General features: G+C 61.7%; 1 protein-coding gene across 2 annotated transcripts; it reads left to right on the plus strand.

Moving 5' to 3' along the window:
• Positions 1–1,899: 1,899 nt before the first annotated feature.
• On the plus strand, positions 1,900–16,842 carry ACVRL1 (activin A receptor like type 1). Of its 2 annotated transcripts, none has more exons than XM_051845503.3 (11): positions 1,900–2,275; positions 5,197–5,294; positions 6,994–7,062; positions 7,432–7,683; positions 7,834–8,042; positions 8,172–8,271; positions 8,566–8,712; positions 8,897–9,172; positions 9,447–9,644; positions 13,429–13,559; positions 14,550–16,842. In XM_051845503.3, the coding sequence occupies exons 3-11, from the start codon at positions 6,999–7,001 to the stop codon at positions 14,682–14,684; spliced, it is 1,512 nt and encodes a 503-aa protein (XP_051701463.1). In that variant the 5' UTR covers positions 1,900–2,275; positions 5,197–5,294; positions 6,994–6,998; the 3' UTR covers positions 14,685–16,842. The 2 variants fall into 2 exon arrangements, with proteins under 2 accessions (XP_051701463.1, XP_069908361.1); XM_070052260.2 differs by having other exon boundaries at positions 1,918–2,275; positions 6,969–7,062.
• Positions 16,843–17,242: the final 400 nt, after the last annotated feature.

Genomic DNA, 17,242 nt, shown 5'->3' on the forward strand with positions numbered 1-17,242 from the left:
CCGCCTGGCCTCGGCCTAGCCATTGTGGCCACCTCGGGAGTGAACCAGCAGAAAGATCTCTCTCTCTCTTTCTGTCTCTCTCTCTCTGTCTCTCCCCTCTCTCTCTGCAACTCTGCCTCCCAAATAAATAATCTCTATAGGCCAAGGTGTCCATCCCCCTGCCGTCCCTGCAGGCTGCACGTCACATGCCTTCCAACAGTGGGAGTCTCTTCCAGGGCCACTCCACGCCCAGTTCCCACGCCCTCCAGGCCTCTGCTGCGGGCCGTGCTGAGAAATCCTCCGAGCATCTAAATTCTCATCTGAGTCCTTGGGGCCTGTTTCCTCTCATTCTGGCCCGGCTGAAAATGGCAAACAGCTGGTCCCTGGGAGCCGTCGGTTCTCGGAGACTTGGCCACGGTCCGTAATTTCTTCTCCCAGTTCTCTCTGGGCTGAGGCTCCAGTGCTGTCTCCAAATCTTTCCCCTCCTCTGATCCCTTCCCCCCCTACCCTCACATCCTCTGGGACCTTTGCAAGCCACCAGGCTCACCAGACAGCCCCCAGAGAGCTCCAGTCCAGGGCCAGAAGGCTCAGTGCTCTGAGGAGGAGAGGGAGACGCCAGCATGGATGACTGGCCCCCACTTACCACTGGGTCCTCTCTCCTGCTCCCCAGTGCCCAGCCGGTGTCCCCGTGCGCATCTCAGACTCAATGCCTCCCTGGGCGGGGGTGGGGAGGAAGAGCCTCCACTCCCTCCCCCTAGGATGGAGATCTGTGTGGTGGGGCGGATGGGGGGAGGGAGGAGAGGAGGTGTGAAAGATGGCCACAGGCCCCGCTCGCAGGCCTCCAGCTCATACAGTGCCCAAGCAGCCACTATAATCTGGGAGAGCAGATACCGTAATCCCATACTACTTCCTTATTGGCTGCAGGACACGGCTCAGTCCTGACACTGAAATTGGGGTGTGCCGGCCCTTCTGGGAATTCACTGAAGCAGCTGCGGGCTGGGCTCCGCAGGAGGAAGTGAGTGAGGTCAGCCACTGGCTGTCTGAGCCTCTGACCACTGTCTCCCCCAGCCTCTGTTCCCGGCAGTGGGTGGGGGTCCCTGCCCCTCCTGCAGAATCCCGGCTTCCCACCTCCTCCCCAGCTGCTTCATTCATGGATTTAATTAGCAAACTGCTCTGCACCAGCCCAGCCAGCCAGCATCTGCTATGTGCTAAAGTTAAGCTCCACTTCCTGCCATTCTCCCAGCCCCATGGGGCTGGCACTCTGCAGCACGCCCATTTAGCAGACTGGGAAGCTAAGGCCAGGAGCAATGTTGCTAGCCTGAGATCACACAGTTCTGCCTCCAGGATGTCACAAGCTGGAGCAACAGTAGAGGCGTGGGGGTGGGGGGTAGGAGGGGGGGCCTTGCCCCCTGGCCTGGAAGCCATCTGCACCCCTCCCCAGCTGCCTTGTCTCAGCAGGATTTCCAGGGAAGCACCCTCTGGCTCCATCTGATAGGATGGGGGCCTGCCTGGAGGAGGCAGGTCCATGGAAGCACTCAGCTCTCCCTGCATTCTGGACACCCTGGGGTAGAGAGCTGGGGTGCCCAGAGTGGCTCAGGCTACCCTCATCAGTGACCCAGAGTCACCCACCTGGGGCCTGCTTGTCCCTGGGCTGGGGCGAGTGGACACTGGGAGGGGCCCAAAGGAGGAGTCCCAAGCACTGGGGAGTCCCCAAGGGTGGAGCCAAAACGTCCAGACCCCATTTTCTGCCCTGCCAGGTAACTGACCCTCCTCCTTCTCCTCCTCCCCACCCCCCAGGCCCCTCAGCTGCTAGGAGCGGCCCCATCTCTGCTCTAGCCCCCACAGCTCTGGGCCAGGCGCCCTCAAGACCCCCCGCGGGCCAAGGCCCGCCCCGCTCAGGCAGGCGGATGTGGGAGACTGGGCTGGGGCTTCCCTGGGGAGTGAGGGGCGGCTGCGCTGGGGGTCCCAGCAGCCATGGAGGAGGGCGGGCCCTGCAGCCCCGCAAGGGGCCGGCGGGCTGCCTGGCGGAGAGCTGGGCAATAGGAAACGGTTTATTAGGAGGGAGTGGTGGAGCCGGGCCAGGCAGGAAGACGCTGGAATAAGAAACATTTTTGCTCCAGCCCCCTTCCCAGTCCTGAGAGGCCGCCGCGCCAGCCGCGCCGAGCAGAGCCCGAACCGATCCCAGCCCTGTCCAGGGCCGCGCCCGGACCCCGGCCGCCGTCCCGTTCTCGTCGTCGCGCGTCCGCGGCCGCCGTCGGGGAGGGGACGCGGCCCGCCGCGCCCCGCAGGCCCAGAGGTGAGTGGAGGTCGGCGGGCGGGCGGGACCGGGTGCGGACGGCCAGACCCCCGCCGCAGGGGGCCCTTCCTCTGGGCGGGTCAGCGAGGCCTCTGGGAGGTCCTGGCAGGGCCCGTGCTGGAGGGCAGGGTGGCCCTCACCGCTGTCTGCGCGGGTCTGCCGGTGACCCACCTGGGCCTGGGACGCGGGAAACTCTGCTGCCGCCAGCTGATGGGGGGGCCACTCCCAGAGCGCCTCTGTTCTACCCGCATCCGTGAATGGGTCTTTCTTGGCCCGCGGAGGCGCCATCACATGCCCCTCCGGGCCACCTGGGGGCCATGGGCCACTTCCAGTGCGGTGGAGTCCCCCTCGGAGCCCACCCGTCCCAGGCCCTCCCTGCTGGAGGGGTCTGCCACTGCGGAGACTCCATCCCGCAAAACCCACCTTGACCCTGCCTGGGCACCCTGGCCACGGCCTCCCATCGAGGACCCAGGCCGGAGGGACCCGTTTTCAGTCAGTCCCACCCCCTTTTCTGTTTGGGACAGCAGCTGGCACTCCATGTGTGGGTAAGGTCTCAGCTTTCTGACCCCACGCTGCCCTAGTTGTCCTCCAGCTCCTTGGATTGTTAGAAATAGCCAGCATTTATTGAGTACTTACTGTATACCCACTGAGATACGTTTTTTTCCCGTCTTGTAATGCTGGCCACAGATAACATAAGATGGGTGATTCTGACCATGCTACCTAAAAGACAACAAACACATACTCGGATAGCTGGTCTGCAGGTTCACTGGTGGTGTCAATGGGGTTTGGGTAGCATTCATTATGTGCTTACTGTATACTACTTAGTATTTTGCTGAAGTTTCACTACATCATCCCTATGAAATAAGTGCTAATATTATTCCCATTTTGCCTGCAAGGGGAAGCCTGGGCCTCAGAAGCTTGTGTCATTGGCCCCAGATCTCGTAGCTCTGAGTGGCAGAGGCAGGATTTGAACTCGAGTCCACATGACCCAGACCACGCCCGGCCACTACGCCAAACGGGAGTCGCCTCTAGCTGTGGTTTCAGGCACCAGGGTCGACTGCAGTCTGGAAACATTAGATGGAAACTTCTAGAAAGAAACAATTCATACGTTGTAAACCGTACACTGATCTGAATAGTGTAATGAAATGTTGCATTGTCCCACTCTGTCCCTCCTGGGACACGGGACACGAATCGTGTTTTAGTCCCGCGTGTCCAAGCCATGTACACTGTCCACCAGTGGTCACTTGTGGGCCGTCTTGGTTACCAGATCGGCTGTATGGCGGTGCTCCTGTTCAAGTAACCCGCATTTTACCCAGCAGTGCCGGAGCAATGATACTGGCAATTTGGATATGCCAAAGAGCGGCCTTTTGGTGCTACTTTTAAGTGAAAAGGTGGAATTAATACTTCGATTACCGTTGTTTTATTTTATTATTAGTTGTTACGGCTCATCTCTCAGTGTATGCATTTGTAAGTCAGACTTTATCAGGGGTGTGTCTGTATGGGAGAGAGGTAATGAGACAGGCTGGGGGGGGGGGTGTCCTGGAACCCTGTCCCCCGGGAGAAGGCGGGCTGCTGTGGCTCTGACATCCCGGCTTGGTCCGCTCCGGAGGGGCCGAGGGGATGATGCAGTGACCCCTGAGGGCAGCCTTATGTGAGCAGCTGAGTCCAGGCAAGACCCGCTGCAGGGCAGGGGCAGGCAGGACAGATGTGTTTGATGAAGCACTTCCGCAGCCTCAGGGCAGTCACAGCTGTGCTGAGCTGCTGCTGATACACCGCTGGGATCAGCCCCTTGGCTGCGCTGCAGGGAAAGACTGACAGGCACCTCCCAGGTACTCCCCTACTTTGCTTCTACCCACAGCAGAACAGATAATGTCAGTCTCGGTGTGTAAACAAACCCAAGTCCACCTGCTGATGAGGATGGCAGGGGCCAATGTGTCTGCCAAGGCTCGCGCCATCCGGTCTTTCCCCCGCCTAACTCAAGCGCTTGGAGGTATAGCAGCGACAGACTCAAGTGCCCGAGCCTCAGTTTCCCCACTGAGTGGCTGTGAGATTTAATGGAGATAAACCATTAAGGTTTAGCACTGGGGCCAGCGTTGTTGGTACAGCCAGCATCCTGCATACGTAGTGTCGGTTTGAGTCCCGGCTGCTCCACTCCCATCTGCTTCCTGCTAATGCGCCTGGGAAGACAGCAGAAGATGGCCCAAGTGCTGGGGCCCCAGCCTTCTATGTGGGGGACCTGGGTGGAGTTCCAGGCTCCTGGCTTTAGTCTGGCCCAGCCTTGGTTGCTGCAGCCATTTGTAGAGTGAGTCAACAACCTCTCTCTCTCTCTCCCCCCCACACACACCCCATTACTCTGCCTTTCAAATAAATAAATAAGTCTTTAAAGTTCAGGAATTAACACATAATTAGTACTCACAGGAGGCTAACCATTATTATTTCATAGGGTTAAGTTCATGTTTGCAGTGAGCGGAACAGCTGTGGTTTCTGGCCAGCAGCAGTGATGCTTCTATCAGCAGGACTGTTGTGCTAAGAAACAAAAGGCTCCCGCCCTGCTCCAGGAGTGCTGCTGCGGTCAGCTCGCAGGGCAGCTGGTCAGGGCTCAGCACGCTCCTGCACTCGACCTTCCGGGTCGCAGCTGGACGCATCACAGGCTTTCCTCCACCCCATTCCTGGGAGTAGACTGTAGTAGGACTGTGCAAGTGCTGGGGGCGTCCCTGCAAGGCAGCGGGTCCCTGCCCCACCCAAACCGCTGGCCTCAGGTTTAGCCGGGGTCACCCTTTCTCCCATGATGGGAAGATGGGGAGGTCCCTGGCTGGGAGTGAGAGTCCCCTCTCTGTGTGTCCCCGGGCACCAAGAAATGAAAGCCCAGGAACCTGTCTTAACGTTGTGGAGAACACATCTCTCATTCCCTGGGGGGGCAGGGGGGCGTTTTTAAAATGCAGGTTTCCTGCCGGTGCCAGAATCTGGAGTGAGAGCGAGACTGGAGCACCGCAGGGGATTCTGCTTCCAAGTAAAGGAGGTGAGAATGGACTGGGGTTGTCAGAGGAATGGCTGTCACTCCCTGCTGGCCTCATACCCCCTCTCCCTAGCTGCTTTCTGGGCAAGCCAGGGCTGCCAAGGAGTGCTTCCTGCCGGGATCCCCACCTGGGCTCGGGCCACCTCTCCATCAGCTGCCGGCCCCATTGCAGAGTGCTTGCCTGAGTCCTCACTGGCTGCCGGGCGGGGTAGGAGGGCCGAGGTCAGGCGGAGGCTGGGGGCACAGCTGCAGCAGCCCCGGGTTCCATTTCCTTCCCGAGCTCGGGCCTCTGGGGCAGAGGAAGCACCGGCAGGAAGGCCGGAGCTGCCACCAGGCAGAGAGGCCCATGAAGCCGCTCGCCCAGCCATCCTGCACTCCCAGCCTCAGCATCTCGGCTCCATCCTCAGAGCACGTGGCCTCATGCCCAGTCCTCACCAAGCCAGGCCAAAGGCCACCCCGCCTCCCTCGCGGTTGCCGCCCTACCTGGCCCCAGACCGACGCCAGCACACTCTGTACCCTTCAGGAAGTCCTGGGCGCCGTCTGACCACGATGCTTCTTGCTGTAGCCTGAGCCCCCGCTTTCTGTGTCTGACCCTTTGGGAGACGAAAAGCAGGGTTGCTTCTGAAGCAGTGGCCGGTGGGGGACAAGGGCTGGGGACTGTCCCAGACCAGAATTGCTCCTGGTAAACACTCTCTACCAACCGGCTGGAGCAGTTCGGCCAGCCCTGGCCAGCCACCGAAAGTCACGCATTGGGCGTTTAGGTGTGTTTCGCTTCCCTCGTGTCACTGGCCCTCCTACACCCTTTGCAGGACAGTTCCCGGGGACAGGAGGGGCCCAGGGAACAGAGCAGAGTTGGCACCAGACACTCCCGGGGTGGTGGAGCAGAGCAGAGAGGTTCCTTTTTGCCTGGCGTGAGCCAGCGCCAGACGGGGGCGCGGGGGTGGGTAGGGCAGCCACTACTGGGGCGAGAGAGAGAGTGGAAGGCGTGTGGGCGCCTGGAGCTCTTCCCAAGGGCCCTGTGACCCTGGACAAGTCTCCTGCCCTGTCTGAGCCTTACTCCCCACCCCCTCACACCTGCTCTACATCACGGGGCTGGATTCTGTGGTTTCCAAGGTGCGCTCCTAGAACTCCGTCTCCAGACCCCACACTGGCTGCCGGCTGCCCCGATTCCCTGCCCTGCGTGACTCCTTGCCTATTCTATCCAGACCCCAATCTAAACAATCTTGATTCCTGTTCCCCGGCGTGGCGGGACCCTGAATAGCAGGAAGTGAAGCCAGGAGTCTGTTTATGTTCCAGGCAGCCAGGGCTGGGGGGCTGGAGGTGGACCGGGGCACTGGGAAAAGGGTGGGCAGGGGTGAAAGCCGGGAGAGGGGTGGGCGAGGGGCAGAGGATGAGGGGCGGCTGCTGTGCCTTCTACACCAGCCCAGCTCTCAGCAGCTGGGGACTGGAGCCAGGGTTCCCCTAAGCTCTCAGTGACTGAAACATGGGCTCTCCACCCTTCACCCCTAACAGGATGGTTTCCATGGGGAAGTGAGCCAGAACTTCCCCTGTAGGCCCCGCCCCCAAGCAGACACAGGGAGTAGGGAGGTGGCCTCCGTGCCTTCCCCCCAAAAATACACCCAGTGATTTCCTCTGGCTGGGAGGGAACCGTAGTCCGCAGCTGTCACATTTTGCCAGTCTCCCTGTCTCTCTCCTGTCCCAGCGACCATGGCCTTGAACCCCCCCAGGAGCGGTTTTCTGATGCTGCTGATGACCTTGGGCCTCACCCAGGGTGAGTGTCTGGGGAGCAGGCAGGGAACGGGGGCCCTGCGTGGCTCAGCTGCTGCTCAGGCTGAACTTGAAAGGCTGGGAAGGAGTGAGGCACCGGGAACCTGGGCTGGAGGGAGAAGACAGTGGGGCTCAGGCCAAGCTCTCTGCCCTGGTCTTCCTCTGTCCTTGATCGCAGTCTGGGGTGCAGGGGGTGGGGGCGTCTCCCAGGCCGGGAGAGCCTCAGAGCTGGGGCTGAGGGCCTGGAACTGGGAGGGGAGATTGGGATCTCGGAGGCTCCGAGGATGGAGGTCAGGCCCCAAGGTCCCGAGCTTGTTTGAGGGGTTGGACGATGGGACAGAAATGGTGGCTGAGCCTCTCGTGTGTCTCCCAGGTGACCCTGGGCGGCCCTTGCGAGGCCCGCTGCTGACCTGCACGTGTGAGAACCCCCACTGCAGGGGGCCCACGTGCCAGGGGGCCTGGTGCACAGTCGTGCTGGTACGGGAGGAGGGCAGACGCCCCCAGGAGCACCGCGGCTGCGGGAGCCTGCACCCGGAGCTCTGCAGGGGGCGCCCCACCGACTTCGTCAGCCACTACTGCTGCTACAGCCCCCACTGCAACCACAACGTGTCCCTGGTGCTCGAGGGTAGGTCTGTGGGGCCCCCTGTCTCTGCCCCTGCCCTGCTTTCCTCCCGGGCTCTGGCCAGGGAGGGGTGGAGGCGGGGCAGAGAGGGCTACCGCAGGCGGGGGGGGGGGGCGGGGGGGGAAGCTGGGCCTCAATGTCCCCCTCTCCCAGCCACCCAAACCCCTCCGGAGCACCCAGCCAACGGCCAGTTGCCTCTGATCCTGGGCCCTGTGATGGCCTTGCTGGTCCTGCTGGCTCTGGGTGCCCTGGGCCTGTGGCGCGTGCGGCGGAGGCAGGAGAAGCAGCGGGGCCTGTACAGCGACCTGGGCGAGTCCAGCCTCATCCTGAAGGCATCCGAGCAAGGGGACAGCATGCTGGGGGTATGGGCATGGGGGGGTGGGGGGCGGGGAGGACGCTGGGACCCGGGGTGGGGGGCGGGCAATGACCCCCAGAGAAGGGGGCTGCTGCTGGGGGTGGGTGGCCCCTCAGTGGCCCCTCGGTGCCCCCAGGACCTTGTGGACAGCAACTGCACCACGGGCAGCGGCTCTGGGCTCCCCTTCCTGGTGCAGAGGACAGTGGCACGGCAGGTGGCCCTGGTGGAGTGTGTGGGTGAGTTGGGAGAGGGCTTCCATGAGCCTGGAGGGGTGAGGCCCCGGGCAGGCAGGGTGGGGCCGGGCCTGGGTCAGGTTGGGATTGTGCTGGGCAGGGGAGTGGCTTGGAGAGGGGCAGGACCTGGTGCTTCTGTGGGTGCAGGGGTGGAACGAGAGGCAGCTAGGGGTGGCCCGCAGCCGGGACTGGATGTGGATGTAGGGCAGCGGGGATGTCAGCAGTGCAGCAGCCAAGCTGAGGGGCTCTAGGTGCTCGGGGTGTGAACCTCGTCCTCTCCTCTGGCTGCCGCGTCAGGGAAGGGCCGCTACGGAGAGGTGTGGCGGGGCTTGTGGCACGGTGAGAGTGTGGCCGTGAAGATCTTCTCCTCGAGGGACGAGCAGTCCTGGTTCCGGGAGACGGAGATCTACAACACGGTGCTGCTGAGACACGACAACATCCTAGGCAAGGGAGACCGTCGGCCCCTGCACCTGCCCACCCTCACCCAGCCCCCAGCCCCCTTCAGCTCCCACCTCCACCCCAGCCCCTGCTTTGCCCTGACCCTACCCATGCCCTGTCCTGGCCCCCCCGACCTTGATCTTGACACCCCTCGACCTTGACCTCCCCCTCAACCTTGACCCCCACACAGGCTTCATTGCCTCGGACATGACCTCCCGCAACTCGAGCACGCAGCTGTGGCTCATCACGCACTACCACGAGCACGGCTCGCTCTACGACTTCCTACAGAGGCAGACGCTGGAGCCCCAGCTGGCCCTGAGGCTGGCGGTGTCCGCGGCCTGCGGCCTGGCGCACCTGCACGTGGAGATCTTCGGCACGCAGGGCAAACCGGCCATCGCCCACCGCGACCTCAAGAGCCGCAATGTGTTGGTTAAGAGCAACTTGCAGTGCTGCATCGCGGACCTGGGTGAGCAGTCGGGGCTGGGGCTGGGGCTCCGGTTCTCATCTTGCTCCATTCCCAGCCTCGGGGCTCTGCTCCGGGAAGTGGGCACAATAGAGCCTCAGATGATAAACTGTGGCGGCTGCTTCCCTGTGTCCAGACCCAGCTCAGGGTGGGCATCCATTTGCCTGCCCGTCGACACGTCACTGTGTCTCTCCCACCCAAATATGGCCTGCAGCCCTGGACCCCTCAACTCCAGGGACCATGTGGGCCCCGTGAGTGACAGGCCTGGTACCTGCAGGTCTGGCTGTGATGCACTCCCAGGGTAGTGATTACCTGGACATCGGCCACAACCCCAGGGTGGGCACCAAGCGGTACATGGCGCCCGAGGTGCTGGAGGAGAAGATACGCACCGACTGCTTCGAGTCCTACAAGTGGACGGACGTCTGGGCCTTTGGCTTGGTGCTGTGGGAGATCGCCCGGCGGACCATTGTCAATGGTGAGGGCCCACCTGGCACAGCGTCAGGGGAGGGTGGCGGGCAGGTGCAGCCGGGGGCGCCCTCCTGGTGTCACCTCAGTGCCGCTCAGACAGTGAGGTCCGGCGGAGCCTGAGTCTGTGATTCCGGCTCTAAAATCCCGGGTGTGTGATAATAACAGAAATATGAATAGCAGGCTAACATTTATGGAGCTTAAATAGCACCAGATGCCTTGCTATAAGTGCTACAGGTATCAGCGTGTCTTACTCCTCCTGTATTGGCAGGGAGGTGGTTACGGCTTCGTGGTTAAGAGCGTGGGCTTGGAAGCACACTGCCTGGGTCCTGAGTGTGCTGTGACGGACGGTGGGCAGGCAACTTAGCCTGTCTGTGTTTCACTTTCCTCACTCGGGAAATGAGACTTAAAAGCAGCTTCTGGTTTTTGAGGTAATCCAAGTACTCAGAGCAGTACTCAGGCAAATATCCATGGTCATTATTGCTGTAACAGGATAAGTGCTGGACATAGTATTATGCCCATTTGATGGATGAGCAGACTGAGGAACACAATTACAGCTGGCTCCAGACAGCAGCAGCGTCTGAGAATAGGCAGTCTGACCCTGGGGCCAGCACTTTTTTTTTTTAAGGTTTATTTATTTATCTGAAAGGCAGAGTTACAGAGAGAGAGAGAATCTTCCCCCTGCTGGTTCACTCCCCAAATGTCTGCAATGACCAGGGCTGGGCCAGGCTGAAGCCAGGAGCCTGGAGCTTCTTCTGGGTCTCCCACGTAGGTGCAGGGGCCCAAGCACTTGAGCCATCCTCCACTGCTTTCCCAGGAGCATTAGCAGGGAGCTGGATTGGAAGTGGAGCAGCCAGGATTTGAACCAGCGCCCATATGGGATGCCGACACTGCAGGTGGCAGCTCTACCCGCTACGCCACAGCACCAGGGGCCAGTGCTCTTCATCACTGCGTCTCTGTGCCTCTCTGGCCCTTTGCTCATCCACAGGAACGCAGGCTGTTACGGTGCCTGCTCCGCCTGCTTCCTGCTGCCTCTTGGTTCCTGTGGGTCGCTGCAGGGCCTCTCGATCTGTCGGGTGTGGGAGCAGGTACAGGACCTGCCCTGGTGAATCCTATGCTCGGTGCCTGCCCGCCTGTGGACTGGACGGGGGACGGGGGTCGTCTGGGGCTGGTGCATCCAAGGTGAAGGCTGTGGGCGGCCTGGCAGACTGGGGACGATCCTAAGGACACAAGAGGAGCCCTGTACTGGCCCACATCTGCCCATGCTGGCCACCAGCCCCTCCTGGAGACCCTGATTCGGGGGCTCAGTTCCTCCGGACTCGGGGCACGACCTGACCAGCGTGGGCTGTGGTCAGCAGGAGGGAGCACCTGCAAGAAGCCAAGCCCCGCCTCCCCTCCCCTCCCCTCCCCCCCAGCAGGCTGCAGGCAGGAGGGGAGGGCTGGGTCGGAGGCTGTGTGCAGGCTCTGGGCTGGCAGGGAAGAGCTGTCAGCAGCGCATTATAAACACTGTAATCTGGTGTCAGCCCCGGCTCTGATTAAAGGCTCATTAGACACGCTCAGGCCTCCGGGCAGCACTGATTAGGGCTGGGGCTGCAAGGGGCCGGCCTGGAAGCCAGCCACGGGGGTGAGCAGCTGGCCAAGGCCCTCCTGTGGTTGTGGCCTGCGTGGCCCCAGGGCCCCCAGCCTCAGGCTGGGAAGCGAGACGGGTTGGGGCATGGGCACCATGGTCAGAAAACTGTCACCGAGGACCGCACACTGGGGGTGACATGGGAAGGGGTGCTGCCGGCTGCGTGGCTCAGCGGAGGGCGTGCCGGCCCTGGGGCTGGGGGATGCTCTTTGGACCTATCAGCATGTGACACGGCTGTTAAGTGGCCACTTGGGACACCCACGTCCCATATTGGGGTGCTTGGGTTTGAGTCCCAGCCCCACTCGCAAACCCAGCCTCCTGCTAGCGTGTGCCTTGAGAGACAGCAGCAGTGACTCAAGTGGTCGGGTCCCTGCCATCCACACAGGAGGCCTGGATGGGCTTCTGGGCTCCTGGCTTCAGCCCAGCCCAGCCCCAGTGGCTGCAGGCATCCAACCAGCGGATAGAAACTCTGACTCTCAAAAAACATTTTTTGTTAATTTTTGTGCTTGATCCAGTCCTCATCCAGCAGTCCACCAGCCGGGAGAGGGGAGCGGTCAGGAGCATGGGCACTGGTGTCGGACTCTGGCTGTGTCTGTTACCCCTGTTCATCTTAGGTTGCTCAACTGCCTCGGTCTTACTTTTTTGGTGTGTCAGATGGAGCTGATAGTGTGATATTGACCGTGCGAGGATTTAACGGAGAGCACCCAGGACAGGGCCAGGCACCCAGGAAGCGCTCAGTAAACAACACCAGGTGCTATTAGGATCAGGCACTTGTGGTGGTCCAGGTCTGCAGGCAGGGCCTGGGGCCTGTGTAGCTGTGGAAAGACTGGAGGGGCCGGTGTTGGGGCCCAGTGGCTTAAGCTGGCCACCTCTCACGCCAGCATCTTGTACGGGCAATGAATGGTTCAAGTCCCGGCTGCTCCACTTCTGATGCAGCTCCCTACTACTATACCTGGTTTTTTTTTTTTTTTTTTGGACAGGCAGAGTGGACAGTGAGAGAGAGAGACAGAGAGAGAAAGGTCTTCCTTTTGCCGTTGGATCACCCTCCAATGGCCGCCGCTGCAGCCGGCGCACCGCGCTGATCCGATGGCAGGAGCCAGGATCCAGGTGCTTTTTTTCCTGGTCTCCCATGGGGTGCAGGGCCCAAGCACCTGGGCCATCCTCCACTGCACTCCCGGGCCACAGCAGAGGGCTGGCCTGGAAGAGGGGCAACCGGGACAGAATCCGGCGCCCCAACCGGGACTAGAACCCGGTGTGCCGGCGCCGCAAGGTGGAGGATTAGCCTATTGAGCCACGGCGCCGGCTCCTACTACTATACCTGGGAAAGCAGCGGAGGATGGCCTAAGCAATTGGGCTCCTGCTGCCTACATGGCAGCCTTGGATGGAGTTCCAGTCCTGGCCGTTGTGGCCATTTGGGGAGTGAACCAGTAGATGGAAGAGTCTCTCTCTCTCTCTCTCTTAAAGATTTATTTATTTGAAAGGCAGAGTTACAGAGAGGCAGAAAGAGAGGTCTTCCATCCACTGGTTCACTCCCTAGATGGCCACAACGGCTGGAGCTGCACTGATCCAGAACCAGGAGCCAGGAGCTTCTTCTGGTACAGGGGCCCAAGGACTTGGGCCATCTTCCACTGCTTTCCCAGGCCTTAGCAGAGAGCTGGATCAGAAGTGGAACAGCCAGGTCTCGAGCTGGTGCCCATATGGGATCCCAGCACTGCAGGCAGTGGCTTTACCCGCTACACCATAGCCCCAGCCTGTCTCCCTCCCCCCTCCCCTCCCTCCCCTCCTCCTCTGGCTCTGTACCTCTGCCTTTCAAATACATATTTTTCTTTTTTTAAAGACCAGACCAAGATCTGGCCTAGGAAGCTGATGAGAGTCTTTTGACTTTGCCGCCACTCCATTGTGTACCCTAGGGCTCAGTATCAGTTTCTTCACCTGTGAAATGGGGGTCACGGCAGTTGCCACCTCGTTGGGCTGCTGTGAGGACTAAGGATAACGACGGGAAGGCACCTGCGATGCCTGGCATACGGGAAGTGCAAAATGAACAGCAGGATGTATATCAGTTAATACACCTGTTATGGTCTCCGCACGGGGTGGACGGTGGGTGAAGCAGCCCATTGGGCCTCCTTGGGGTCCCGAGTGATGGCCCTGCCCACCCTCCGCCCCACAGGCATCGTGGAGGACTACCGGCCGCCGTTCTACGACGTGGTGCCCAATGACCCCAGCTTCGAGGACATGAAGAAGGTGGTGTGTGTGGACCAGCAGACTCCCACCATCCCCAACCGCCTGGCTGCAGACCCGGTGAGGCCTCTGCTGGGGTCGGGAGGGCAAGGGCTGGTGTGTGTGGGGGGTCCAGGTCCCAGGGACTTTGCGTCTGAGGTCTGCGTTCCCCTTGGATGTCTCCTGCGTGTCTCAGATGGAGAGGGAGCACCTCCCCGGAGGCACCGCCCCCTCCCCCGGCCCTCGGGTTACCCTGAGATTTCCAGAAACTCAGAGGCTCTTGGCCCCATCTCCTGCCAGGGAATTTTGGTTGTTGTTTGCTTTTGTTTTTTCTCCAAACATCGCACATGCTTACATGAAGACACACACGCATGTATATAAACACAGACAGGCGTGCATATGCTCCTGAGCCGACACTCAGAGCCACACACAGACAGGCACAGATCCGCCCCCTGCAGTGGGCACCCTCCCGGGGGGGGGGGGACAAAACAGGCGTCTGCTCGCTTGCTCTGTAACCCTGTCACCTCTCACAGTGCCCCATGCACATTTACTGAGAAAATGAATGTATACATGTGTGTCCTTACATGGAACAGGCGTGGGTACGTGTCTGCACAACACACGTCCCCACAAAAAGCCACGTGTGTGCTCCTTTGCACACGCACATGCTCTCAGGCAGCACAGGGGGCGCGGCTGGCATGTCCTAACACCGCTGAGCTTCCTGGGATGGTTCCAGCCCTGGACACAAGCATTTTGGGGCACTGCCTGCCACCCATGCTGCCACCGTTCGCTGGGCCCCGTGTGGCTGGAGGCTTTGGCCCTGCTCTGGGGATCAGGCTGCACATGGGCTGCAGGGCCTGCGCTGCCTACCCCGCGGGTGTTGGCCGAGGTGGGAGGTGGGGTAAGGGGCTCCTTCCACCCTCACCGGGGGAGGGAGGGGTGCTGCTGCAGATCTGAGCCCCTCTCTCTGTCTTCCACGTTTTCTCTCTCTCTCCTCATCCTTACCTGGCTCCCGCTACCCTCCCTGCTCCCACGCCCCCCTCTCCCTGTCCTCTGCCTCCCCCCTGCCCCCAGGTGCTGTCAGGAGTGGTACAGATGATGCGAGAGTGCTGGTACCCCAACCCCTCGGCCCGCCTCACCGCGCTGCGCATCAAGAAAACCCTGCAGAAGCTCAGCAACAGCCTGGAGAAGCCAAAAGCGATCCACTAGACTGGGGGCGGGCGCCCGTCTCCCCTCTGCCTGCAGGCGTGGGGCCGGGAGGCCGTGGATGGTGGCCCAACTGACTGGGTACAGGTGGCGTTGAGAGTGAGAGCCGGGGAGGGGCTCCCCTCTCTGTGGGGCAGCTGCGCTCCGCCCAGCTCGGGCCCCCAGCCCATCCAGCCAAAATTACAGCCGGGCTGAAACCCGATGCCCCGCCGTCTGGCCTGCTCTAAGCAGCCGGCTCCCTGACGCCAGGCTACAAAGACGCCAGGCTCCCTTCCTACCCCCGTGCCAGTGGGGGGTACCCCCTACCCCTCCCAAAGGACCGGAGCCAGGCGGCCAGGCCTGCGCTTGTGGACCCCCTGCCCTTCCCACCCCAGCCACCACAGTGGCACAGGGGCCCTGTCCAGCTATCAGCAGACACGCGCTCCTGCCAGAGCCCAGACTCTGGCACAAGCCCCAGATACCCAGAGCCCGTGCGTTTGTCTCCGTGGGTTTTGAGCTCAGCTCCGGGCTCTCTGTCTCCCAGACAAGACCCTGGCTAGGCGAGAACGCCGGCTCTCCCAGGCAGCCGGGGCCAGTGCCCTACCCCGCCTACTCCCCACCATCCCATCCACGGTGACTTCTTAGGGCATTCAAAACTCCAGGGGTCCTGTTGAGGCAGTGGGAGAGTCCTAGGCCAGTGGACAGGCATGGGTCAAAGGGGGGAGGCCCACAGCACTTGCAGGGGAACCAAGAGGACACCAGGGCCCACTCTGGCGGAGAGGCTGAGCTGGAGTCCGGGGCCCAGGTCTCGTCCTGGCCGCTTGCTCCACTGATTTTCTTTGAAATGTCGGTCTGTGTCTGAGTGGACGGTCATCAGTGTCATGTGCACCTTCGGCCCCAGTTCCTGGCTGTTGGGCCTCAAGACGGGGGAGGGGGGGAGTTTGCAAAGGACTTTATTCCAGAAGTGTCTGCTGTGCCTCCTGGTCTAACTCTGCAAGCTGCAGAACCAGCCCCCACCCTCTTCTCCTTGGTCTTCTGGGCCACAGGGCTAGGGGTGAGGCCTCTGGGACTTCCAAGGCTCAAAAGAAATTTTTTTTTTTTTGACAGGCAGAGTGGACAGTGAGAGAGAGAGACAGAGAGAAAGGTCTTCCTTTGCCGTTGGTTCACCCTCCAATGGCCGCCGCGGCCGGCGCGCTGCGGCCGGCGCACCGCGCTGATCCGATGGCAGGAGCCAGGAGCCAGGTGCTTTTCCTGGTCTCCCATGGGGTGCAGGGCCCAAGCACCTGGGCCATCCTCCACTGCACTCCCTGGCCACAGCAGAGGGCTGGCCTGGAAGAGGGGCAACCGGGACAGAATCCGGCGCCCTGACCGGGACTAGAACCCGGTGTGCCGGCGCCGCTAGGCGGAGGATTAGCCTAGTGAGCCGCGGCGCCGGCCTCAAAAGAAATTTGACTCCAGCTTTTTTACACCAAGTACCTACTTCCTATGGACCAGGGCCCAGGCCCCAGAGGGTATATGTCTTGGGAGAACTCAGTGGAAAATGGCAAGGCGTTATATCCATGTACTGAGCAGGTGGATGGGCTGGGAGGAGGTGGAGCTTGTGAAAGTGTAAGGGGTGGGGGTGGGGCTCAGGCTGGGGACAAGGGCAGCCCGGGGCTTGGGAACACCTAGCCTGACAGCGAGCAACTCTTGGTAGGGTGGGGGCAAAGACGGCTTCCCCTCTCCCCGCTCCATACACTCAGGCCAGCTTTGCACTTTCCCACGCCTGGCTCCGGGCATTGTGCAAGGCCAGAGGGGAACCAGGAAGTGAGACTGGGCGAAAGCAGGCGGTGGAGTTGGGCTGGCTGCGTTCTCAGAGCACTCCTGCAGGGCCTCCCGCCCCCGGGGGGACCCGCCCAGGCCAGCAATCCGGCTCCCTCCAGAAGGAATTGGGGGCCAAACTCCCCTTGAGACGCCACAGCCAGAGACTGAAGGCAGCAGCTCTCCCAAACCGGAAAATCCCGAAGAGGAGGCGTGAGGCAGGAGGAGGAGTGACAGCGAGGTGGGGAGAAGCAGCAGCGGCTTGGCGCCCGGCCTGCACGAAGGGTGGACATCCCTCCTTACCTGGGGATACCGTATGTGGCAGCATCTACCACGCGCCCAGCACCTAGTAGGTCCTCAATAAACCGTGGTTGAATCCTCAGCTCCTCCCAGGCGTGGGCCTCCGCTGCAGCCCCGGCTCGGGTCCCCTGGGCCGCCCCCGCGCCCCCCCACGGCTCCGCTCCGACCCTGCAGGGAGCAGCCAGCTCGCCCCGGCGCCCTCTGCTGGCCGCCTGCCTGCCTGGCGGGGTCGGCGGGCCTTTCCCGGCAGGGTGGGGACAGACGGCCCCGCCGACCGTGCGTGCGCAGGAGCTGTGCCCCCACGAAAGCCACACCTAGCGAGAGCTGTCTGAGTCGGTGTGCGGGCGGCCGGGGCCGGTCCTCCGCAATTGCTTCCTCCAGTGGAGTCTCCCACCTTGTCCAGAGTCGGTCCCCACCCCCGCAGTGGGAAGATTCCCCCGCCTTGGGCACCCTCCTTGGCGTCTGCTCTCAGAAAGCCCCTT

The sequence above is a fragment of the Oryctolagus cuniculus genome, chromosome 11 (assembly GCF_051225735.1).
Source record: "Oryctolagus cuniculus isolate XC-2025 breed Fujian yellow rabbit chromosome 11, ASM5122573v1, whole genome shotgun sequence".
Lineage (NCBI taxonomy): Eukaryota > Metazoa > Chordata > Mammalia > Lagomorpha > Leporidae > Oryctolagus > Oryctolagus cuniculus.

What these genes read in the sequence shown, in the direction of transcription:
- ACVRL1 (XM_051845503.3), top strand. Translation starts at nt 6,999, where the DNA reads ATGGCCTTGAACCCCCCCAGGAGCGGTTTTCTGATGCTGCTGATGACC. An exon ending in GGCCCTGGTGGAGTGTGTGG is followed by an intron (nt 8,272 to 8,565) that starts GTGAGTTGGGAG and finishes CTGCCGCGTCAG; the next exon opens with GGAAGGGCCGCTACGGAGAG. An exon ending in ACCGCCTGGCTGCAGACCCG is followed by an intron (nt 13,560 to 14,549) that starts GTGAGGCCTCTG and finishes CCCTGCCCCCAG; the next exon opens with GTGCTGTCAGGAGTGGTACA.